Source organism: Hyperoodon ampullatus (assembly GCF_949752795.1).
Source record: "Hyperoodon ampullatus genome assembly, chromosome: 3".
NCBI classification, from domain to species: domain Eukaryota; kingdom Metazoa; phylum Chordata; class Mammalia; order Artiodactyla; family Ziphiidae; genus Hyperoodon; species Hyperoodon ampullatus.
The window spans coordinates 92,263,324-92,287,395 of NC_136916.1; the positions used below are offsets into that span (position 1 = coordinate 92,263,324).

The 24,072-nt window shown below is 54.7% G+C and overlaps 1 protein-coding gene across 1 annotated transcript in view; it reads right to left on the minus strand.

Moving 5' to 3' along the window:
* Nucleotides 1–24,072, minus strand: part of DUOX1 (dual oxidase 1) — a gene marked incomplete at its 5' end in the record, with an annotated part of 57,512 nt that overhangs the window by 23,030 nt on the left and 10,410 nt on the right. The window contains 31 exon segments of the mRNA XM_079699122.1: nt 1,195–1,360; nt 2,038–2,166; nt 2,315–2,470; nt 3,616–3,774; nt 4,022–4,180; nt 4,184–4,254; nt 4,665–4,818; nt 8,558–8,685; nt 10,152–10,201; nt 10,462–10,529; nt 10,532–10,563; nt 11,243–11,404; nt 11,407–11,442; nt 11,650–11,825; nt 12,360–12,491; nt 12,910–12,979; nt 14,857–15,032; nt 15,311–15,404; nt 15,663–15,888; nt 18,012–18,191; nt 18,849–18,890; nt 18,893–19,010; nt 19,012–19,042; nt 19,782–19,895; nt 20,592–20,729; nt 21,314–21,432; nt 21,643–21,686; nt 21,690–21,818; nt 23,269–23,381; nt 23,384–23,444; nt 23,687–23,782. Of these exon segments, the coding sequence (XP_079555248.1) occupies nt 1,238–1,360; nt 2,038–2,166; nt 2,315–2,470; nt 3,616–3,774; nt 4,022–4,180; nt 4,184–4,254; nt 4,665–4,818; nt 8,558–8,685; nt 10,152–10,201; nt 10,462–10,529; nt 10,532–10,563; nt 11,243–11,404; nt 11,407–11,442; nt 11,650–11,825; nt 12,360–12,491; nt 12,910–12,979; nt 14,857–15,032; nt 15,311–15,404; nt 15,663–15,888; nt 18,012–18,191; nt 18,849–18,890; nt 18,893–19,010; nt 19,012–19,042; nt 19,782–19,895; nt 20,592–20,729; nt 21,314–21,432; nt 21,643–21,686; nt 21,690–21,818; nt 23,269–23,381; nt 23,384–23,444; nt 23,687–23,782 (3,486 nt within the window). The 3' untranslated portion in view covers nt 1,195–1,237.

The window sequence follows — 24,072 nt, forward strand, 5'->3', positions numbered from 1 at the left end:
GGGGACAGTGGAAAGGATCACTTGAAATTGAGTCCTGCTTCAAACATTCCATCATAGAGGTTGCCCTATCCTTAAGTAGACTTGGAGGGCATTCAGTTATTTTGCAGATGAGAAAACAGGGGCCCAAAGAGGTTAGGTGATGTGCTCATCAGTCTCCTTGCTGTCATCTCACTACATAGATCTGACTCATATAGGCACAGGTGCTCCACCCTCCCATGGCTCAGAGGACCGGGAGGAACTGAGGTCCTGGAGCAAGCCAGTGAACTCTGGCTCCCTGTAGACTCCTGCTGTGTCTTGCTACACTGCTCCCTTCTTTGTGCCCAGCCCACCGTCACCAGAAGCCCTCACACCTCCCTCTGCCCCTCCTGACCAGGCCTCAGGAGCCCCACACTAGCCGCCCTGAGAGGCCCTCTGTCAGGAAAGGTGCCCCTGAGCAGGGGAAGGGGTCTCTAGCTGGGGCGCTTGGCCTTGGAGGGGTTCCCTTAGTCAGTGGGTACAGGCAAGCTCAAAGAGAATGTGTGGACCAGCCTCGGTGAGCTGGCTGCGTGAGGACCCCACCCTGCAGCAGAATAAAGAAACCCTAAGGCAGGAAAGTGGCTTATTTATAAAAGGCTATTAGAGCAGGAAGAGAAGAGCTGAGGAGCACTGAGGCCTGTTGGGGCAGGTTTTGACTATAGTACACATGTAAAAAGTTGGCAGAAAAGATCAACTGTGCTGTTAGAATGGGGTGCTGAGGGGGTCCTGTAAATTGCTCTCTGTGGGTCTACCCTCTACTCTCTAAGGCATTTGCCAGCCCTTTTGACAGTGGGGAGTTTTAGGATGCCAGCATCTGTGCTCCCACTTCATCCTTAGGCTCACAGCCCCCTACACACACACGCACACGCACACGCACACGCGCTCTCTCTCTCTCTCTCTCTCTCTCTCTCTCTGTTCCAGTCTTTTGTTTTTGTTCTTATTTTGGAACAAGAGGTATCACTTTGCCCCAAAGCAATAATAGCTCTCCTACCTCCCAACCTCTAGTCCCCACACAGTGCCTTGCATTTCTCCAGGCTGAGACCTTCTGGGCCTGGGAGTCCCTGAACCCGCATGAGGTGACTAACCATGGCCACCTGGACCAAGGTTGGCAGGTGCGAATGGGGAGACGGCTGAGGGAGCCAGAAACAGGAAAGCTAGAGGTGAGGTATGGGGCCAAACCTCTGCTCAGCTGGGGAGTGGGCAGAGGCCCTGGGCAGGAGGCCTAGAAGTTCTCATGATGGTGGGAGAAACGAATCCCGTCCTGCCTGTTGATGAGCTGACAGGCCTTTCCCACATTCTTTGTCATGCCACGGGGGTCACAGCTAAACACCCCGATCTTCTGGACCTGTTGGAGGAAGAAGTGAAGGCTAGCTCAGTGTTCAGAGGGAGGGCTAGCTCCATGTTCATGTTAAAGACCAGCAAGAGTCCTTGGTGAGGACCATTCCATGTTCCTGATGAAGGTTTGCTTCGTACCGTGTATGGTGAGGGCTGCCTCAATGTTTATAAAACTAACTCAATTTTGGTAGACTTGCTCTCTGTGCGTCCAGCCTTTACCGTTTTCCAATGCATTTGCTAGCTTCAGGTGCAAGATCAGTGTTTCCAACAGGGGCCAGGTTAATCAATGTCCAAGTTGAGGACAGTTTAGTGTCTCATTGAGGGCTAGCCCAGTTTATATGAGAGTGTGGCTAGCATAGTGCTCGTGGTGAAGGTTAGCTTGGTGTCCAGGGTGAGGGCTGGACAGCATTAGTGGTAAGGATAACTCTGCGTCTGTGGTGAGGACCAGCCCAACCACCAAGCCTTTCCTTCTGGACAAGGCATCATGGCTTCAGAGGTGGCAAGTCCCTGCTGCCTGATTCCTCCCTTTGCCCCTGAGGGTGACCCACACCTCTCCCCTTCCATTCCATTACCCCACCAATATCCCTGGGGGTGGATTCTCCTTCCCTTATGGAGCAGGTTTGGGAGCTTTGCCCAGACCCCAAACGATAAAGGTGGAGAAAACCTGAATATGGGGTGGGAGCTGACCTGTGGGTGGACCTCCTGCAGAGAGTCAAAGAAGTGTTCGAAGGGGGGTCGGCCAAAGTGGGTGATGGAGCGCAAGCCCGTGAACAGACTCCGGTTCAGCACCTTCTGGAAGTGCCGCTCACAGATGTACTGGGGGGAGGGAGTAGAGGAGGAAGGTCACAGCCAGGCAGAGCCAGGGTCAGCTCCTAGTCCAGAGGGTCCACCCACCTGCCCTGGCCATCCTTACCCTCAACCCACATACCCACTGAGCTGCCCTGCCTGGCCGGCCCTGACGTACCAGCATGGTGGTCCTGAGGTCAAACTTCTCAGCCAGCTGGGTGATGTAGATGTGCACGGACACCAGGTCCTGGTGGTCATTCTCCTCCACCTCCCGGATGATGTCAGCCAGCCACTCAAACTGCCGCTGGGTCCGTGTCACCCAGATGAAGTAGATCTGGGGACAGGGCTAGAGCTTGGGACCCAGCTCATCTCAGGCTCCCTACACCCCAGGAATCATCACACCAATAGAACTCTTCTGGTCTCTAGCAGCTTGTGCCTCTCCCCAGATAGCCTGGGGAGGTGGAATGTATGGGGCCACAGGGCCGTGCTCTGAGGCAGGAGATGGAGTTGCCCCAGGGCACAGAGCAGTGGAAGTGAGCAATACCCTGGGGCCATGAGAAAGGACCCTGTCAAGTGAGCTGAAGGTCTGTTGGGGTGGGAAGCAGCTTTCTCTTGCCGAGCCTGACCTTCCACTCCCTCCAGTGGGCCCTGCTCAGGCTGCTAGGCTCCCAACCTACAGGCTGTCCAGAGGGAGAGGGTCCCGCTAAGGGGTATGTCACAGAACAGCCTCTGGCAAGCCCCAGCTGGCTGCCTGGAGTGGATGGGCATGGGCTCAAAGAGAGACCAGGGGAATGGAAGCTGCCCCGGAAGGTCCCTGGGGGGGACCCACCTGCAGCTTCTGATGGGGAGAAATGGGGCTGTGAGTTAAGAGGCAGAGACAGAGCTGGCACGGACAGAGGGGCAGGGGAGCTGTCTGTCACCCTCTGAGTGCTGACAGCACACAGGCTGGGCCTCTGCCCGCTGCATTCCTGTGGCCCTGACTCACCTGCCAGGCCCAGAGAGACAAGCAGGGGCCTGCCACCAGGGCCAGGGTGAGGCGAAGGGGCCTGGTGTGGAGGGGCCTCAGGGCCTGGGCTGTGTTCCTAGGGCCATCCAGGCCCGCCAGCCCTGCCTTGCTGCCTCCCCTCCTCTTCCTCTTGAGGGAAGAGCCAGTTTCACTTGTGCCCCACCCCAAGTGTGTCCTTCCCTCTCCCGACCCGACAGTGCTTCAAGTGCTGGCTTCCTCTCCAACGCTGCCTGGAGGGACTCTCAGAAGCACATCCTACGTGGGGCATCCCCTAACTGAGGCAAGAGCCTGGAAGGCATCAGCGGAACAACTCTGTCCCTTAGGGTCCAGGAATACCCCGAGTCCCTTGGGGTCAGGCCAACTCAGCCTTTCCCAGACCAGGGAGGCCAAGGACAGAGGCAGGAGATGGGTTCAGATGGACACAGTGACAGGGAGCAGGGGGCCAGGGGCTGGTGGGAGGAGGGGACACTCACCTTCCTACAGAACACTTGGCAGCTGACCCATGACTTGAAGACCAGGTCTTTGAGGATGGAGGCAAAGGGGGTGACCCCAATGCCCCCTCCCATCAGCACGGACACCTCAAGCTTATGCCACTCCTGGTGGCCCTCTCCAAATGGTCCATCGAGGTACAGCTGCAGGGAGGGGAGTGGGTTTGAGTTAAGTTCAGCTACCACCATAGTTCTGAAGCCAGAAATGGGAGGCAGGGAAATGCAGGCAGGCGTATGGAGTGGGGAGTAGTGGGGGGCTTGTAGCATCATCTGGAAGAATCAGTCCCCGGATAGGGGAAGGGAGGAACACAGTGGGGAGTCTGGGGCAGCAGGACCGAGGCCTGCTAAGGACTGTGGGAGCATGTGGTGCGTCCGGCCTGGGTCTGGGCCCCTTTGGATGTTTGGCACAGCTGTCACCCGTCGGGGGTGAGTAGATCTCCCTGAGGCGGGTGGTCCAGGGCCCTGCTGCCCGGATGTGCAGGCTAAGTGTGTCCTCGTGGGGCGCAGAAGTCAGGGTGAAGGGGTGGCACTCTGTGGTCCCCAGAGCCAGTCAGGCGATCCGCACCCACTGTCCTGACTTGTACTCAAAGTCTTGGGGCCGCTGGAACTCAAGGCGGGTCACTCCTGAGGAGGGGAGGTGGGTGGGAGGCTGCTGTCCTGAACCCAGCAACAATGTGACCCCTAGAGAGTTCCCCAACCTGCAGCCTCAGCTCTGCTTTTGGAATATGACAGACGAGACCTCTCGCAATCAGAGGTCATTACTCCCCTCAGGCAGCGTCTACCCTGAGCGGGTGCTGGGCAGCACTGGGGTTGGTAGTCAGCCTGGCCTGGGCTCCTCCTCTCTCTGTTGTGAGAGAGGCTCAGGTCCCCTGGCAAAGAGCCTCTCTTACCAGCTCCCTCATCCCTACCACCTCAAGGACCCTGCTAACTCCACTGGGCCAGGCCAGGAGATTTCAAGGTCCAGGCTCTGCTCCTGGCCTGTCAGCTTCCTCAGTACCACCAGCCTGCTCCCCTGACAGCCTCTATGTTGGTACCTGAAGGCAGCTGCTCTGCCTTCACCACACTGATCTCCACCTTCTTCCGGCTCAGGCTCACCAGCTCGTCCCCCATATAAATAAATACTGGGACCAGGAAGAAGATGTGAAAACGGGGCAGCTGGATCAGAGCGAAGCTACCATGGATGATGAGCTGGATAGAGCAAAGAGTATAGCTGAGATCCAAGCCACACTCACAACAGGGTCTGACCCCTGCATCCTTTCCCAATTGGCCCATCCAATTCTCACCTCCCCAGGTGCCATGTTCCTTCCAGGCTCCAAAACTTAACCTCTCCCAACCCATCCTCCAAAGTCTTTATGTTAATGAGACTATTTGCACTTCCTGACACCATCCTAGACCAAGCCACCTGCACTCATGCGGTAGCCTCCTACTTGGTCTTCCACTGGGTTGCCCCACTGTGATCCATTCTCTCCAAGACAGCCAGTGTGACATTTTAAAGTTTCTTTTATCATGTCATTTCCAGCTCAAAAGGCCTTAGATGATTTCCCATTGCACCACAAGGCCTTGCAGTGTTCTGGCCTCTACCTGCCAGCATTTCCCCCTCGCTGTTCTTCAAACACAGCAAGTCCTTTTGCACCTGCTGCTCCCTCTGCTGGGAATGCCTTTCCCCTACTTCTTCCATCCATCTCACTTTTCAGGCCTCAGCAGAAACGCCACCTCCTCAGGCCTTCACCAGGCCCTCTCTATCCCTTCTCCCTGTGAACTCCCTTCAGAGCATTGTCGTCATCCACGATACTTGTGTTCCTTCATCCATGGACATGTTTATTGTTGTTCTCCCCACTGGACTAGAGGAGTAGGGACTGTGCGCATTTCATTTGCCGTGACACTCTCAGCTCCAATCAGTTTCTGCCTGGCACACAGTAGGTGCTCAGTAAGTACTGAGTTAATGGAAGAAGTCTCCCCAATTTACCCTACCCCTTTGGAGACTAAGAACACCTAACCAGTCCTCCTTTTCCATGAAATAACTGACAGGTATTGTCCAGCTCCGGTCCTTTCCCCAACAAGCTGGTCTAACGTGGTCAGACACGACTTGCCCCCTTCTTCCCACTTGCTTGCTCCTGAGTATGGTCAGCCTGGCTCCCGCCTCCACGTCTTCTCAGGACCTGCTCACAGAGGGCTCACAAGTGACCAAACCCCGAGGTCTCCCTTCAGACTGCATTCGCTCCCATGCTTGGCAGCCTGTGGCTCTAGGGACCACCCCCGCCTTGCCACTTCTGCAGCAGTGCTCTACTGGTTCTCCCTCTTTCCCTCTCTGGCTGTTTACTTTCTACCTCCTGCACTGGCTCTGCTCCTTCTCCCACCCCCAATCCTGTGTGTTGCCGCAGCCTGATTTCCTCACCCTCTGCTCTTCTCTATGATCTCCCACCTAGCGCAGCCTCTCAGCTGAGCCACAGCCCTTCAGCTGCAGCTGCAGCCTGCACAGGTCCGCCATGTCCTGCCACCACCTACTGCCCTGTTGGCTATTCATAGCCAGGCCCATCTCCTCTGTGCCCCGAATATTCTATCATCATTCCCACCTCTGCACCAGTGTTCATGCCTTTCTCCTTCTTTTTTTTTTTGGCCCAACCAGGGATTGAACCTGGGCCCTCGGCAGTGAAAGCACAGAGTCCTAACCACTGGACCTCCAGGGAAGTCCCTCATGCCCTTCCTTCCACCTGGAATGCTCTTCAGTTTCTACTCTGCCCTGTCAAACCTTAGCTTATCTCTCCTTAAGCTTAGCACAAGTTCCACCTTCTCCCCAAAGTCTTCTCTAACCAGTTTGGCCCAAACGAAACTCCCTTCAATGAGCTCTTCTGACTGACTGACTGGAACACTCAACTCAGCAATTAATCCTGTATTATCTGTTCATTTTGATCATTTCACATGCATGGCACTTATCTCTGCAGCAAATCCTCAGTTCCTGAGGGCAGAGCTTAGAGTCTCCCCCTCCTCTGCTGGGCCTAGCACAGAGCAAGTATATACTAGACCCTCAACACATAACAGTTAAAGTGAACTCTGGTTCCTCATTCAGCTCTCCATTCCTCCAGCTGAGTGTTACCCAATTCTTGAAACTTTCCCCACAGAGCTCACTCAAACCTCCTTGGGCTCTTCTCTGAATTGGCTCCAGTTTTCCCAAGTTCCTCTTTCATTAAGGAGCCCATGCCCACCCCCAAGCCTTCCTGAGAATCCAACCAGGCTGAGAACAATGTCAAGGTGACTTCATACTCCTTTGTTTATACACCTCGCTCGGTGTTGGCTCTACCTTTAAACCACAAAGCTGCTGCAGGGTCATGGTTGACTGAGGAGCCTGGGGAACAGCCTGCCAGCTCAGTTTCTGCTGTGCTAACTCCACCCTCTACAGCCTGGATCAGGAGCCTGGACACCCTTCCCCAGGGTCTGCTCCACACTGGGGTCGTTTACTTGTAACTTCTCTTTCTGCCAGAGGTCAAGTGGGCATACCTGAGATAAACAGGAAGGCAGCAGGTGCTTTGGCTCTGATCTCCCCCGAGATGAGATGCACCCAAGCTGCAGGGGCTAGGACTTCCCAGCAGAGGGGCCTGCACCTTTCTGAGCTGCTAACTTCCCTTCTGGATCCCCCAGTGGTCCCCACAACCGGGGATAAATCAGAAACCGGTCTTGGTCTCAGGGAACCAGCCTGGCCACTCTTCTGGGTCTCCCATCTAGTTCAAAAAAGCTGCTTTATCACCAGAAACAAGACCATCATTTCCACCCCTAACAGAAACAGTCACCCAGATGCTAGGGCTCTATCCATTATCAGGAACATTGGGAGGGAGGCATAAATTAGCCACAATTTCCAGAGAAACAAACGTCATCAGTTCTAGGAAACATCCTAAGCCCAGGCTGGATAGTCATCTTCAGAACCATGAGGTGCTGAGCCTCAAGCAGGATGGAAGCAGACCCTCCTACCTACCAGTGAGGACAGACTGCAACCCAGCACCAGCCTGACCCAGGCAATGATGACCTTTCTCCCTTGTCTCAGGACAAAGGAGACCCCTGTGTGCAGTTCTGCCTGGAGCCAGGTGATAGGGCAGCCATCTGGGCTCTGCACTTCTTGAATGCTGGCAGCCAAGCTATCATCAATGGGGACACCAGAGCATTGGGACTTGGTTTAACTTCTTAGCAAGGTCCTCAGGGTGCCCTTCGGGGAAGTGCCTGTGTCTGTGAGAAAGGCAGGCCAAGTAGAGCCATGACATAGGGGCATAGATCAGAGTCAGCTCTGGAAATAGCCAGCTGAAGCAGCTGAGGACAAAGCCAGGGAAAGGTGAAAAGGGAACAGGAAAGAAGAAGGGAGGGAATGTGAAGGAAGGGAGGCAGGGGCCCAGGTTAAGAAGGAAAGGGGAGAGGTGGAGTCTTAAAAATCCATTTTATCAACAGTCCAATGAAGACATTTTGAGCAAGTTCGTTAACTTTACAGGTGGCACTTAGCTAGCTAGATGGGGTAGCTAACACCCCAGAAAAAAGGATCAGAACAGAAGTGGCAGAACCTATTTAAGGTACGTTTCTCTTTAAGAAGGTGACGCTCCCTTGAATGCAGACAGTCCACCCAACAGCCCAAACCACTACCCAAAGTAGGGAAAGACTGGCTGGGCAGAAATGATGTGGGGTGTCTGGAAGGAATGCAGATCAGCCTGGTAAGGCTGCTATTACAGATCCCATGCCAGGGAGTCAGTCTTCCAAGTGCCGCATATTGGGTCAGCCTACCTGAGAGCCCCATACTATATAATCTCCACCTTTTGAGAGAGATACGGAGAAGTGAAGAGGATACTTGAAATAACTAAGGGGATGGAGAACTGATGTCTCAGGCATCACTGCCTCCCTGGGAACATCTGCCCAGACTCCACTGGCCTGGTTCACAGCCAAAAGCCCTCACCAGCACCAAGAGCAGAATGCACAGGTGGTGGGTCAGACAGAAGCCCCGGAAGCTGCGGCGCCGGAAGTGGTGGGAGGCGAAGACGTACATGACGGCGGGAACCAGGAGCAGCATGACCCCCGTGAGACCTGCAAATGAACATGGGGTGAAGGGCAGAGGCGCAGGGCCTCACAGAGGGGGCTGTTCTGAGGCTGCCAGGGTCCCCTCTCCACTCCACAGCTCCAGGCAGGGGGCGGAAAGCCCAGCACCCTTCCCTCTTCCTCTCTCCGACACCACTGATCACAGGTACCTTTCATCTCAACAGACCCTACTTGTCCTTCGTGGACCTTGTCATGATTGTTGTTTTTCAAGCACCTGTGTCATTACTTGTTTTACGTCTGTCACTTTCTTGACTCTCAGGTCCACAAGAACAGGGACCAGGCTAGGCTAGTTCACCACTGCACCTGAGTGCCTAGTGCAGGGCCTGGCACACCATGGGCCTTACGGACATGTGTGATGAATGAATGAATGAATGAATGTACAGGGCAGCTGCTCTGAGCCCTCTGGGTGGAACTCTGGACATTGTAGGCCCTGCCGTCAGGGAGTCAAGGCTTGGCCAGCATTCCAGCTGCACTCTACCTGGCAGCCACAGCACCAAGCGTGAGCACTGGCACCGTGAGTGAGCGAGTGGGACCACACTGTCGCTGCTCATCACCAGAGCCCCCATGGATCTGGCCCAGACCTGGTGGGAGACCCCTCCTCTCAAAGGGGATCCCAGGCTAGGGGTGCACAGGAGGGCAATACTGGAGCCATTCCAGATAACGGCCCCTCAAGTGATCAAGGAGGAGAGAGGCAGAAGTGAAGAAGATTAGAGCCCTGTAGTGTGGAAGAGCAGAGGTTAAGAAGGGATCTAGCCAAAGCCTGTAAAGTCCTGAATGGAGAGAAGGGCATAAACGCGGCCTGATCCACTAAACCCCAGCGCGCAGGAGTTAGCAAGCACTCTCTGAAGTTCAAAGCTGATCGTTTTAGGATTTAAAGAAAAATAAAAAACAACACGCTGTGTTTCACAGAAAGGAGTGTAGAGAACGTGTTACCCCAAGGAGGGAACAGAGTGAAAATATAAATAGCTTCAAGAAGCATTTGAATAGATTCACAGCTAATAGCTCTAAAATGAGTGATTATGGGGAGTTAGGAATATGCCCCTAAACAGCTCTTGTCAAGACAGACTACAGAATGGAGGGGGAGAGGGGAAGGGGGTGTCCACCAGGCTCCACAAAGAGCCTGGTCCCTCCCCCATGCAGCTGGGGCATAGCATTCCTCTAAGTCACTGTCATGGTAGGTGTGTGTGTCAGGGGTGGAGGGGTGCACTCCCATTCCTCAGAGGGAGGGACTAGTTCAGAACTGGGGCAGAAGCCCAGCTAAGCTCCTGAGAGAAGGCCTGGAATGCAGAGTCTCCTACTGCCCGGGAGAGTGCTCAGGGCAAGGGCAGAGCCTGGCTCACCGTGAAGGCTATGAGGGCCGAGTGAGAGCGACTGGGCTGCCTGTGGCAGACAGAACCCAGAGCCTGGAACCCAGAGCCAGGCCCAGAAATTCATGGAGCAGAGAGGGCTCTCACCTGGCATGGTCTGGAAGAACCACCAGTAACACTTCTGGGGGAACTCGGACCTGAGGGTTAGGGAAAGCAAGGACGGATCCTGTGAGGAGATGTCTGGGACCTCCAGAAAGGATCCTCCAGAGGAGGCACCCCACACCAGCCACCAGTCTCCCTTTCTGCGACTTGGGATTGGGGACTCAGGCTGGTCACTGTCCTATAACTTGGTGACACACTCCTCTGAGCCAAGAGAATTTCTGCAAAGAATTCCACCCCCTTCACCCCCGAGCCAGGCCACACACACACACACACACACACATACACACTCACTCACCCATTGTCATGGAAGAAGCCGGGGAAGAGGCAGGAGAGGATGCTGAGCGGGCTGATGCAGAAGAGGTAGAGACATTCACCACATGGCCTGCACTGTGTAAGGCTAAGGAAGACCAGACAGGGTGGGGTTGAGCCTGGGGCCAGCCCACTGGGGGTGCTCAACCCATTCAGCCCAAGCTCTAGGACTCCAGCCAGCCAGAGCTGGGGGCCTGAAAAAGGACCCTAGGGATCTGGACTTCTATTCTTTAATAAACCTCCTGTTCCTCCCCTGCCCCATATACACACCATCCATGAAAACAGCCACATGCGTCTGAAATTACACCATTAGGAGTTCATTCCTTTGGTTTCTCTCATAGAATTACGTGTTTTTGTTTGTTTGGCTCACAAAGAGGCTTGTGGGATCTTAGTTCCCCGACTAGGGATAGAACCCGGGGCCCTGGCAGTGACAGCATCCAGTCCTAACCACTGGACCACCAGGGAATTCCTCAGAATTATGTTTTAAAACATAAAACCTGGGAGAGCTCACACATTATGTGCACTCATTCTGGAGTGTTAGTAACTTGTCAGTGGGAGGCTGGTAAGGTGGCCTTGAGAGCGTGGGGCAGTGAGGGGCTCCTGGGCTTACTTCACACCACTGCAGGGGCCACCGTCATCCTAGGAAAGGACATCTAAGACTCACACCCCAATTACGTGCAGGTAGAGAGGAGGGGGCTCTCAGAGGAGGGGGAGGCTGCAGGGGGCGGGAGGGCGTGGAGAGAATCCTCGGGACTCCCAGGCCCTGCCTGTGAGGACGATGGCAGTGGAGACAATGAGGCAATGGAAGTCCACGGCAGTGTCGAAGGGCACGTAGCGGTTGAGGAAGGTCTCTCGCAGGAAGCTGATGAGGTTGCGGCACATGGTGAGCAGGATGTAGGAGAACATGAAGGAGATGCTGGCCGCCGTGACAGGATGATGCCCACGTGATGAGCCGCAAAGGCGTAGTCTGCAGAGGGCCCAGTAGGGTGAGCTCAGCGCAGGCGCTGGCCGGTTGCTACCATTGCAGGCAACAAGCCTCCCGCGGTCTCCATTCAAGCAGGCCCCTCGCGCACCCGGAGGCCCCGCCCCCAGGGCTGTCCGTCACTCACAATAGGCCCCACCGCCAGGGCTGTGGCTAATTGTTAAGACCTGTCCCGCCACGGCCGTCACACACAGTAGGCCCTCTCCAGGAAGAAAACCCCGGCGATGGGGTAGAACACGGCCAGGCAGCCGATGTGGCGTTGGTAGTTCTCGACGAAGCGCTTGAACTGCTGCACCGTCTGGTGGCCATGGTTGCGTTGAAACTTCTCTCGGTGAGCCTCGGTGAACATCAGGGGCTGGAACATTACCCTGGGAGACAGGAAGTCTCGGCTCTCTCTCGGCCAAGGACCCAATGCTAATGTGGACCCGCTCTCTAGAAGGGGGAAAGGTGCATCTAGTTACTCAAGCCAAGTAGGGTTCAGACCCCAAAGGCTCCTCAGTACCACACTCCTCAAGTGGGCTGTCAGTGCGGGGACGGCCTCGCAGGTGGTCACTCGGTCACCTTTCCCTTTCCAGTCTGTAGCTCTCAACTCCCACCAGCTCCATTCTCACCCTTTACTGGAGACTCAAAGGACACTTCCTCCAGGAAGCCTTCCCTACCTCCCAGGCAGAGGTGAGCACTTCCTTAAGCTCTGAAGGCCCTTGCTCTTACCACTATTATTACATTAATCGGACATTGTAACTATCACTGTACCAGACTCTCTTATCAGACATTCTTGGGCGGGGACCATTCATCCTGCCTGCACCTCCAGTGCCAGCACAGTGCCTGGCACCAAGTAATCAATGTATGCATGCTGAAGGGATGGATGAACTGCCTGGGCTTAAGGGGAGGAGCAGGCGTACTTCTTGTCAAACCTCCGTCGAATTTCCTGGGGAGGGTCTGTGTCCGTGGGGCACTGCATTCTCCATGTTGTCAGCCCCACCTTGACGTTAGCGTCCCTTCGGGGACAGTAAGCACTCACTCTGGGAGAGGGACTAGGACAGGAATGCAGGAGATAGGATAGGACCTTGGCCACCTGAGCCACTTGGTCCTCTGCTGCCCCATGTCTGCCTCCAGACCTACTCTGTTAAGGAAGGGTCAGAGCTCTCAGCCAGGGAACAACAGGATTCCCACAGAGACCTAGCAAGAGAATGAGTCAGATCCTGGGGCCCCCACCGGGGTGTCAATACAGTTGTGCCCTTCAAAAGGGCATCTGATTCAGGCAGCAGGTGAGTGCTGAAATCCAGCAGGCTGTCTGATCTCCCCTTCCCACAGGGCTTTCTCTGCCTTTTTCTAGTTTGCATGAAGGCGCTATTTGGGCTGGTGAGTGCCCTGATCCCAGTCATTCTGGGTAAACAAAAAGCACCTCCCTGACCCCAGCTCTCCCTCCAACATTCCCAGATGAGGGTTCACCAGAGCTTCCCGTGGCTGATGTATGAGGCTCGCTGGCAGAGGTCCTTGATGACTTCAGGCACCTCCACCCCTGCAACACAGAGCTGGGCTAGTAAGAAGCTCAGGGCCCAGAGCCCAGGATGACCTAGCTCAAATGCACAGCACCCACCCCGTGTCCAAAACTGTAGAGGATCCCTAGCCAGTACCCTGCCTCTGGGTGTGCCAGCCTCAGCCTGTGCCCCCAGTGGGAGCAAGACCCCACCACGGGTGGGTAGGGAGAAGGCTTGAAACAAAGTTGGCCAGGCAGGCTCCCCTGAGTGTGTGTCCACTTTCAGTCCCACATCTGGGACTGGTATCAGGCTTGTGGAATAGGGCTCAGGAACTGTACGCAACCTGCCTGCTAAGACCACTCAGCCACAAAACCCTGCTAAAGACCCTCCAGCTTAAAAACTCCCAGGAGTTCAGTGTAGAATCTAGTTAGTACATATATGGGAGATTACTGTAAAATTCCTTCTACTTTTCTGTGTTTGAAAGAGCTCATAATAAAATGTTGGGGGTGGGAGGAACCCTCCCAGGAGCCACCAGTGCTGAGGGGCAGGGAAGGACTGAGCTGCAAATCCAGGATCTCACAGGAGGCCTGGGAGTCTCCAGGTCACTTCCAAGTGCAAAACCAGTCTTGAAGATTACCCTGGCTATAGACCAGGGCAAAAAGCTGAATTTAATGAAATGAATGTTTAAAACAAACTATGGATGTCTATCCTCTCAAATGGTTTGGCAAACAGCAAATGTGGCAAAATGGTAACAAATGGCAAACCTAGGTGAAAGGTAAAGGGATGTTCCTTGTACTATTCTTACACCTTTTCTGCAGGTTCAAAATGTTTCAAAGTGAAATACAGAGGAAACAACAAAGCACAACAATAATTAAAAGCAAAGCAAAATAGTACTCAATGCTAACTCTCTACTTAATCCTCAACCCCCAAGCCTGGTCCTCCCCTCCACTCCAGGGACTGGATGTCCCCAGGACTCTAGCCTCAGCTCACTTCCAGGCACCTGGCCCTGTTTTGCCCTCAGGCCCAGGTGCCTGCTGCCCTGGCTGCCTGGGAAAAGTGGAAAATTGCAGAATCAGAGGAGTGCTGGGTCTGTGCTCTACCAACTCTCCTCCCCGCCGGGCAGGAGAAGCCCTGACCAGAGGCGCAGCTGTGTCTTGTACAACTCGCCCCTTGCCTCCATCTGGGCTGCTCAGCCCTCCAAATTCTCATAACCCTGGGAGGGGCTGGGTTTGGTCTCAACATGACCCAGTGAGAATCCCAGGCTGTGAAGACACCTTAACAGCCCAGAGCAGGCCACAGGCAGTCCCTCTGCCTGCTACCTGCCCCCTCCTCACCCTGACTCTAGCCCCTACCCACCTGAGTCAGACACAGGTCAGGCAGGAAGGAGGGGGAGGGAAAAAGAAAAGAGGGTCTCCATATACTCAGCAAACATTTAATGAGCGCTCCTCCAAAGGATAAAGTGGCAAAAAAAATCAGAGCACCCCACCACCACCAGACACCCCAGCTGAAGTGGGTATGGCTCGGGTAGGGCTGTAATGAGGAGACACTCTTCCCCCTTGACCTGGGGACCAGGCACGGGGACCTTTGACAGCAAAGCAGAATTCCAGTCTCCTTCCCCCACCCCATCCATCCTGACCCTGCCCACCCCACCAGCAGGGCTGCACTATGACTTTTCTGGGCCGTAGGCACTACTGCCTTCCTGCATTAAAAAATATATATATATTTTACAATTATGTTGGTATAAAGAAGAATATAATTCAGGCTGGATACATTACATATTTAGCATTATATTGATTCTTTTCTTTTGATTTTAAAAGAAATGTAAACATTTCTCTGGGCTCCTCAAAGTATGTGGGCCCTAGGCACGTGCCTGCTGTGTCTCATGGGCGAGTCAGCCGTGCCCAGCAGGCCACCCCACCTTTGACGCAGAGCTGGGTGCGGCGGAGCTCGTTGTCGTGGTCCCGCAGCATGAAGTGGAAGTCCTCCCACGTCAGCTCCTGCTTGTCCTGGAAGCCCGACTCCCGGAACATGGACTTCACCACCTTGGCCGGCTGGGCCTTGGACAGGCAGTTGTTGGAGATCTCGATGAAGGACCTGGGCAGGGGGAGGGGAGCCATCAGGCCCCGACAAGCGGCCTGGGGCCTAGATGCAAGGGCCCGCTGGCCATCCCACCAGGCCTCCAGAGCAGAACCTACATGGAAGGGCCCTGACTGACCCAATCCCAATCCCACTCCTCGTTACGACAGCCTCTGGCTACATGGGTGACGAGGAGGCCCCTGCTCCTTACCCTCCTGCTCCCTCCTTCATGTCCCACCTCTTTCCTCCCACAGTCCCTGCTCCGCCCACTCTCCCAGCTGTCCCACAGGACCAACCTCAGCATTCTGATGAAGTCGTCCTTGGAAATGAGGCCATTCCCAACAAAGTCATACATGCAGAACGTAAGGTGAGACTTCTCCTCGGGGGAGCCTGGGAGAAGGAGGACCCCATGAGAGTCCCAGTCCGCCTGCCTAAACCCCAGGCTGGCCAGGAGGGGCCTCACACTAGAGTGACCCACTGCTGGATGCAGCAAGGGGTCGCTCTGCTTCCTGACCCCTGCCTGGGCACTCCCAGATGTCTGCCATGACTGGAGACCTGGCCCCAGTGCTTCCCCATCTCCCACAGGTCAGCTGCACTCCAGCTCCCTCCATCTTCTCCTACCTGGACAATCACTCCCTCCTCCCCCACCTTTCATGAAGACCACCAGGATGTCCAGGAACTCCTGGAAGGACAGGTAGCCATTGCTATCCTTGTCGGCCAGAGAAAACATGGACTCCACAAACATGTCCTGGGGCTTGAGGCCCAGGGACTCAGCAAACTCGGCCCGGCTCAGCTCACACATCAGGGCCTCCCGCACCTTCTGTGACGAGTCCAGGGGCAGGGTGTCTGTGTCCACCTGGTCGATGTCCAGCACCTGCACTCTGGCAGCAGCAGAGGGAGGGAGAGAAAAAGACAAGACTTCCTGGACTTGAAGGCCAGTGGAGGCTTTTGGCGCCACCTTTTAAGGTGCCTGCCCAGCACCCTCTCCCCTAAGCACTACCCCATCGGCTCTGTGGATGGTCCCTGGGGCCATCTGTTCTACAGAGCCCTGGGCCCTCCACATTAGCTGATTGGACCAGGGATGCACGCACGACCCAAGCAGAAGATCTGGGATTGGGACTGAGAGGTCCCAGGACTGTCTCGACCTGAGTGCTTTTAAAAAAACAACCACGCTTTTCCTTCAAGTGCTCAGAGACACAGAGACAAGAAGGAAGCGGGGGCACAGAGAAAACAGAGGCAGTCTGAGACAGGAGTGGCCTTATCTGCTGACAGCTTTCCCTTTCCTGGTCCTTTCCCAGCCAGGTCACAGCCCTCCTTTTGGACTTCCTGAGACACCACTATGTCCTCAGAGTCAACTGACCCTTTGTCACTGCTAGCTTCAGCAGGTTTCTCTTACCTCCAAAGGAGTTTTGACTGAGAAAAAGCCTCGGCTGGGTTGAGAAGAAGTTGGGCTGGGGCAAGGGGAACGCTCATCACAGGCCATCTCCAGCCCACCCTCCCGGGGGCTGCCCCAGCGTAAGAACAGATGGTGAGGGAAGCAGGCCACAGCACCTGTTTTTCCTGCCTGTCAACTGGGGGCCCCTAGTCCACGGTTGGTTCTGATTTCATGAGCTAAACCTCGTTGCTTCAAGCAAGGTGCTTTAGTGGAAAGAGCCTGGGGCTGGAGGCCAGAGAGCCGGGTTCATGTCCCAGCTCTGCCACCCGCTCACTGCATGACCTCAGGTTAAGTCTCTTCAGTTGTGTGGCATTCATTTCCTCACCTGCCCTACTTGTCTCACAGGGTTATTGTGAGAATCAGTGAGAGGTTGTGTAGAAAATGTTTTGAAAGCTGAAAGCACTGAGCAGTTAGAAAGTGTTGGCAGCTACCCTTATAATACAGTAACACACCCTCACCTCCTAGCATGGGGAGTTCCCAGAGCCCTGATGGGTCCTGAACTGAGGGGAGGTGCCCAGGTCCTGCCCAGGCCCTGGCAATGCGTCACCCCGGCGGAGGGGGGCGTCCCTCCATTCTCGTGCATACACAGGTTCAACTTGTTGGCGGAGTGAATGACGTGTCATGTGCCTGGCACATAACGAATGACCACTAAATGGTAGCTTCCCTCATAAATCCTCTCCGCAGCCAGCCAACCCTGCTCCTTCTCCTCAAACCTTAATTTTCTGCCCTTCTACTGGGCACCTCTGCTCAGTCCTTCATGCTCCTTTCTTCTGAGCCAAAATTTTTCCAACTTCTTCTTGAGTGCCTGCCTAATCCTACCTCCACCATGACCTTACACCAGCCTGAAGCCTTGCTGCCTTTTCTGAACTCTCAGACCACTTATTTCCTGGGTCTCTTTTGTAGCTGTCATTCTTCCCAATTATTTTCCTTTCTGTGCTCATCCCATCTTCCCAGTGGGATGATAAGCTCCTCCAGTGGGGACCCATGCAGTATTTATCTTACATCTCCCAAGGTTCCCCTCTCCACTATTCTGCTCCCAGGCTGCCTTCATTTTTGTACCAGATAGGGACTCAAGTCCTTGCATTTCTCTTCCTGTCTTGTTCCCCCACATCCTCCCTACAGTCTCAGAAATCTGCAAGGTGGAAACTAATGTTCCACTGAGGCCTCTGCCAGCGGCACTCCCCCAGGGAGGGGTGACCAAGGGCTCTCACTGTCCCCATGCTGCTCATCTCACCCTAAGTTTCTGCAGCCATTTGGGCAGGATGAGCTGAGTGAGGGCAGAAAAGTGAGCAGCCATGAGAAGAGAAATAAGGGACCCGTGCAGATAAACCCCTTCCCGGGCCTTGCCTCCCTGGAGTCTCACAGATGAGGGTGGGCTTGGGAAGGGGCAGGAGCATCTCCTTACAGAAAGGTAGGTGACTTGGTGCAAACTGCAGTAGATTTGATTCTTAGCTGAGAACTCGGGGCTTCTAACTTTCCCTGGAGTCACCCCATGGCCTCACACAGGTAAGGGCACCATCACAGGCAGACACACATGGACAGATCCGATCCCACATACACACCCGGGAGAAAAGGTGCCTGAAAAAGGCCTCCAGGAGATGGCTCCGCTGCTCCCGCGTCTCGGCAGCGCTCATCAGCTCCTGCAGCCCCCACTCCTGGAAGCTCAGCCCACTCTCCTTCAGAGGTCCCCGGAGGTTTTCCAGCATCACCTGCCGCTCTTCCCCCAGGTCAAATAGCAGAACCTACGGAGGGGGCAGTAGGGAGAGCAACCATGCATCAAGGCCTCTTGAGGCCACAAGCTTTACATGAATTTTGTTGCGGGGCGGCAGGGGGCAGGGGGCACTGGAAAAAGCACCCTTGCAAAAGAGATACTGTTATCTCCTGGGCTCTGTGGGGTTAAGTGGCGTGCTTGTAGATGCAGAGGCAGCATTCAAAGGCACATCTGCAAAGCCATTCTTCCCTGTCTATTCCATACTGGAGAAGGGAGGGGAAGGCAAGAAGGGCAGAGGATGGAGGGGACCAGAGCCAGACAGAGTCAGAGCCGAAGATCAGCCCCTGACTGAGCTCCCCTCCGGAATCCCTAACAGTTCACTGGATCCTGCAATCAGGGCATGGGAAAGAGGGCCCAGCCTCTTCTAAGTACTCTCAGCTAGGACCTGCCAGGGCGCCCTTAGAAAGGGAGGAGGCAGACCCTGTCTGCAAGAGTAAGAAGGGACTGTGGAGACCGTGTCGTCCAGCAGGCTCAGAGCAGTGAAACAGTGCTCCAGTTTCTCTATCTGGTACTACAGCTGGGGACTAGAAGCCAGAAACCCTGCCTGGCCCAAGGCTCCCGGCCCTCCACTCGGCTGCTTCCATGGCTGTGGCTGTGGACAAGGAGCCAGGGGCCGGCTAGGCCATACCAGGTCATACTCCTTGCGGATCCTGAGCAGTAGGGCGCGGCGTTCCCACAGTTGCTGGACAGGATGAGGTGGACCTGCTGCGGGGGCCTCAGCTGGACGGTGCGGAGCACAGAGAGCCTGCCATCCACCATGTGCATCTGCCCGGGCTGCAGGTGCACGAGCACAGGGCTCCTTGCGGCCCTGCCATTCTGAGGCTGGAGAGAGACAGGGCTGGGTCAGCTGGGGCCCCCTGCCTCGGGGAGGAAGAGGGCCGGCTCAGGGCTGGAGGAAGACCAAGGCCTCTAAGCTCCTTGTCCTTTCTTGGGTCCTGAAGGTCGTCCCCTCCCCGACAGTCCTGCTGTGCCTCTAGCCCGTGAGAAGCGTAATGACTACCATGTCCTGAGTGTCTACTACGTGTCCAACACTGTACCAGGTGCTTTGCATGAACTGCCTTATTTAACCTTCATAAATCTATGAAGTAAGTGCTATTATTATGTTACAGATAAGAAAATATAGGTTTAGAGAGATTAAAAAGTTTGCCTAAGTCCAGTAGCCCATAGGGGTGGAACCAAGATTCTAATCCTCAATGAGTGTGACTCTAAACCTTCATTAATGACTTCTCTGTTGCCTGAAATTCCAGTGTGAGACACCACAGAGCAGCAGTTCTTGGGAACTTGTGGATCACAGTAAGCCTGTGAAATGTAGGCAGGGTCCCGTGACTCCTCCCCGCGAGTCAGTCACATTCTCTTTTTTTAGGACCATTAGGAGGAGCTAAGGAGGATGGAGTACTCCTGGTCCAACTTCTGCCTAATGCCCCGGGGGCTCTTCCCGCCTGCCCTGGCCTGCCTGGAGGCCTAGAAAAGGGAGGCCTTTGCCTGAAGCTGCTGAGGGAGGTGGAGATGTAGCCTGGAGTCACGTCCTCCCCACCCGCACCCTGGCCAGCCCCAGGCCTACCTTTCATGCTCCCCACGAGCTTCTCAGACATGATACTCTGGCGGTTCTGGCCCTGGAGCCTCTTTAAATATCTCCTCCAGAGCTGGGCAACAGTCCAGGCACTGAGCAGGCTCACTGAGAGGGCAGAGGCAGTGGGATGCTCAGAGGAAGGTGAAGGTCTGGAGAGATCAGTGGCTTCTTTCCCAGGCTCCTTTCCTTGGCAAGACTCCCTGCTTTCCCCACCTCTTAGGTTACCCATTCAATTGTCTCAAATTATGAAGCTCCCTTGGGGGGAGCTGCTTTGCATCCCATGGGAAGCTTTGGGTAGCATCTAAGGTGTCTGCCCAGCCTCCTCTGCTTCCATCACTCAGATCCCTTTCCAGCCAGAAACTGAGGCCAGAGTCCTTGTGCCAGAGACTGGACCCACTCCGCCAGTCTGCGGGTCGACCCACACACAGCCATGGCAAAGACTAAGTCCCAAGCCTTTGCCCCAGCAACTACATCCCAGCCCTGGTTCTCAAGCAGGGATTTGCCTCTGACAGTTTCCCAGGCCCAGGCTCCTGCAAATTGCTGTGGATTGTGGACTTCCCATGGCTCCTGAACAATTTGGGCCCTTCGGGGGACCCCAGAAGAACAGGAAGACATTTCTCCCTGGAGCTGACTTACGTGCAGGTTAGACACTTCTCATGTCCCTCCTGCTCTGATGTTTTCTTCATCTGCTCAGAGGAACAGTACTCTGCATGGTTGGTTGGTTGTCATAGTTGGAAACACTCCAACCCCACCACCCAGCTTACACCTCTCACCCAGCCCCACCCTGCCCATCATTTTTACCCAGGGGGAAGCAGCACAGGATCCCGATGGTGACCCTGAAGCCAAATCCACTGCCTTCAAAATAGTCCCGCATGACTGGGGGAGCACAGGCTGGCAGGTCCTCTGTGCTGAGCTGTCTTGGCTGCAGGCAGGGGTCTCCTGGGGAGACAGAGGAAGCTACAGGCCTGGGGGTGCTGGGCCACAAGCTTTAGGACAGGATCACTGAGGAGGTTAGGGTGGTAGAAAGAGTTCTGGGTAGCAGAGGGGAGGGGGCTTCTTACCCCTGCCATTGTACCAAGAGTGTGGCATCTGCCTACTAGGGTAACAAGTGGAATAAAAAATAAACCTCAGCCTGTCTCTCCATCACATGTACATATGTACACACACACACACAGTCCTTCCTTTCCTCATCACTGCAGTGGGATTAGATATCCTTAGGATAGTCTCACTGCACTCGGCCCTCCTAATATTACAACCATCCTGGCCAAATGTGAGCCTCCTCACCAGGTCTCTCTGCGTCTCAGTCCTGCCCACGCTTGGGCACCTGGTGGAATTGTGCAGAAGGGACCGTACATAGCTGTATGTGGCCACCTTGGTGCCCAGAACCAAAATTCCCAAGGGCAGAACCATAGCTCACACCCCCCTTGGAGTCTATTATCCAGCCACACTGAACTAAGCCCACAGCTGAGGAGGGATGAGGCACCAGATCCCAAACCCTGCCAAGTGCCCCCCTGGCCACTCACCAGCATGCCAGAAAAAGACGTTGGACTGCAGGGCACCAGGGTTCACGTTGGTGACAGCTACTAGAACATCCTGTAGGGAAGTGTTTCTGACCTCTGCAATCTCTTTTTCAGAGAACAGCCTGGGGGTGGGAGAGGTAGGGAGCTGTTGAGGTGGGAGAGAGATGCAGGCTCCCAGGCCCAGGAACCCAGATGCAGGAAAAGATCCAGAGAGCTTGGGGAGGGAGGAGTGGGCCAGCTGGGAATCAAGGGCCCATAGGACTGTCTACGGACAGAGGGTCTGGGGCCCAGGCCGAGGTAGAGTCTGAGGTGGGAACCCAGGCAGGCCTCACCCATTCCTGCTGTTCTCAAACCAGTAGTGGTCGCCATCCTGCAGTCACACAAACTGATAGAGGACGATGGTCCTGAAGAGGGGTCCAGGGTCCCCATGGCTCTCCGGGAGCCCCCCGGGGAGTAGCTCCAGCCGGGACAGGTCCTGGTTGTACAGGGCAGCTGTGGCCTCCAGTACCTGGGGCCAAGAAGGGATGGGAGTGAGTGCAAAGACCCGGTACCTGCCCTCCAGCCAAGAGGTTGCTCCCAGAGATCAGCCCCCGGGATAATCATAATAAATAACAGGAACAAGTCGTCACTTATTATGTCCTGGGCACTGCTCTGAGTGCTCTCTTGTAAGTTAACTCATTTACGAGAACTCTCTCACAGATTCAGCTGCTTATTTTATATAGCTGGAATAAAACAGACAGTCAGTCTCCTATGTTACTTGTTCTTGAAAAGGTATGAAAGTTGAAGAGTCAAAACCAGCACAAAAGTTGAATGGTAGAATGATGTGTTAGAAAAGGTTCCTATTCTTCAGAGGTTAAAAAAAGTTTTTGAAAATCAAATCCCTGCATATACATTGCCTTTTAGAGACAGTGCTCAACAGTATATGAGCAGTGTTGCCTACCTGACCTTTACTTTAGTTCTTTTCTCCACTATATATATATATTTGGCTGTATTGGGTCTTCATTGCTGCATGCGGGCTTTCTCTAGTTGTGGAGAGCGAGCGGGGGCTACTCTTCGACACGGTGAGTGGGCTTCTCATTGCGGTGGCTACTCTTCGACGCGGTGAGTGGGCTTCTCATTGCGGTGGCTTCTCTTGTTGTGGAGCACAGGCACTAGGCACACAGGCTTTAGTAGTTGTGGCACGCGGGCTCAGTAGTTGTGGTGCACCGGCTTAGCTGCTCAGTGGCATGTGGGATCTTCCTGGACCAGGGCTTGAACCCACGTCCCCTGCATTGGCAGGCGGATTCTTAACCACTGTACCACCATGGAAGTCCAAAGTGAAAGATTTGCTACCTTTGGCATAGCTGGTGATTCCTATCTACCTATTGATTTTATAAAAGGTTACAAGTCTCATGTACATATCACTTCTTTATAGCCTTTCAACTCTCCACTTTCCAACCTTATAAAATAGTAAGGGCAAACACAATAAAATAGGCACCCACTTGTAGAAACAATGCTGTGCCAAGACGTTAAGGCAGCCAAAACTGGTCTGTTGGCTGGCAGGCAATGCCATTTGCCCAGGGGCTAGCTCAGGGTATGACAGCTGACTCCCCAAAAGCAGCTCGAATATTGGTGCATGAAAGTATAGCTTGTTCCTGAGTCAAGGACCTTCTAAACCCATTTAGGAAGTTGTTGGGAAGAGTATATGAGATGAACCCTATTAAGTGCCTGGCATGCAACAGATGCTCAATAAACATTCGCTGGATCTGCACAGTCACAGAGTCTAAAGCCTAATCCTGCTGGTCTGGTAACCTCCATACTGGTGTGTGATACTGGGAAAAGCGACCTGGGTGAGCCCTGCCCCTCTCACCAGGTGCTTGTCTCTGATGCATGTGTTTCGCCGCCCATCTGCTGTGTCTCAAGCCAGTGTGCCCTGGACCTCCCCCAACCCTGCCCTCTGGGTCCTGACCCCTCCTCACAATGACATCACTCTGGAAGAGTGCAGGGTTGACGCCCTGCCATCTGGTAACTGGAGGCAGGCCCAGTGTTGCCCTGGCCTTCGTGTAAGAGGGCAGGCCCAGATCCTGGCCTGGCTGCAACTGGCCAGGTGGCCTGTGTGGGTAAACTTCAGTGGCCCAAGCCAGAAATCGGGATGAGGTACCAAGTCTGAGGGAGCTCCTCTAGCCCATGCCCCAGGCTCCAATCAGCCCCAGGGGGACCTGAGCCATACAGAGGGAGCCAAGGTCAGCCATGGTCAGAAGCTCTCTCAGCAGTGAGAGAGTGCAGGCTCCCAGCCCTGGGCACCCCTCCCTGCCCAACTCTGGAGCTCCAGCTGAACTTCTTCCCAGGGGCCAGGCATACACAGCCTGCAGGGACAGCCTCAGCCTCACCTCATACATCCTCAGCCACCACATGGTCCTCTCGCTCAGCAATCTGGGAGGCCATGCCCAGCAGCAGCGAGTCCACATCTTCAGCTCTTTGTAGGTTTGGGTGCTTTGGGGGTGGGGAGAAGAGAGGGGCATGGTTAATGAGGCCAGCAGTTGGGCAGCCAGGCTCCCTCAACCCCACAGTTCATGTCCCGGGCCTACCCAGTCCTGCTATTTGCTCCCAAACTGCGGGGCCATTGCTTCTCTACAGGTTGATTCCCCACTCAGGGTGCGCAATGTCCCCATCCAAAGCTCATGCTGCTAGGACACAGGTCTCCACAAGCACAAGGAACCGAAAACTTTGCTTCTATTTTAGGAAACTCGACGGTATGGTTGACAAAGGCACTAGATCTAGGT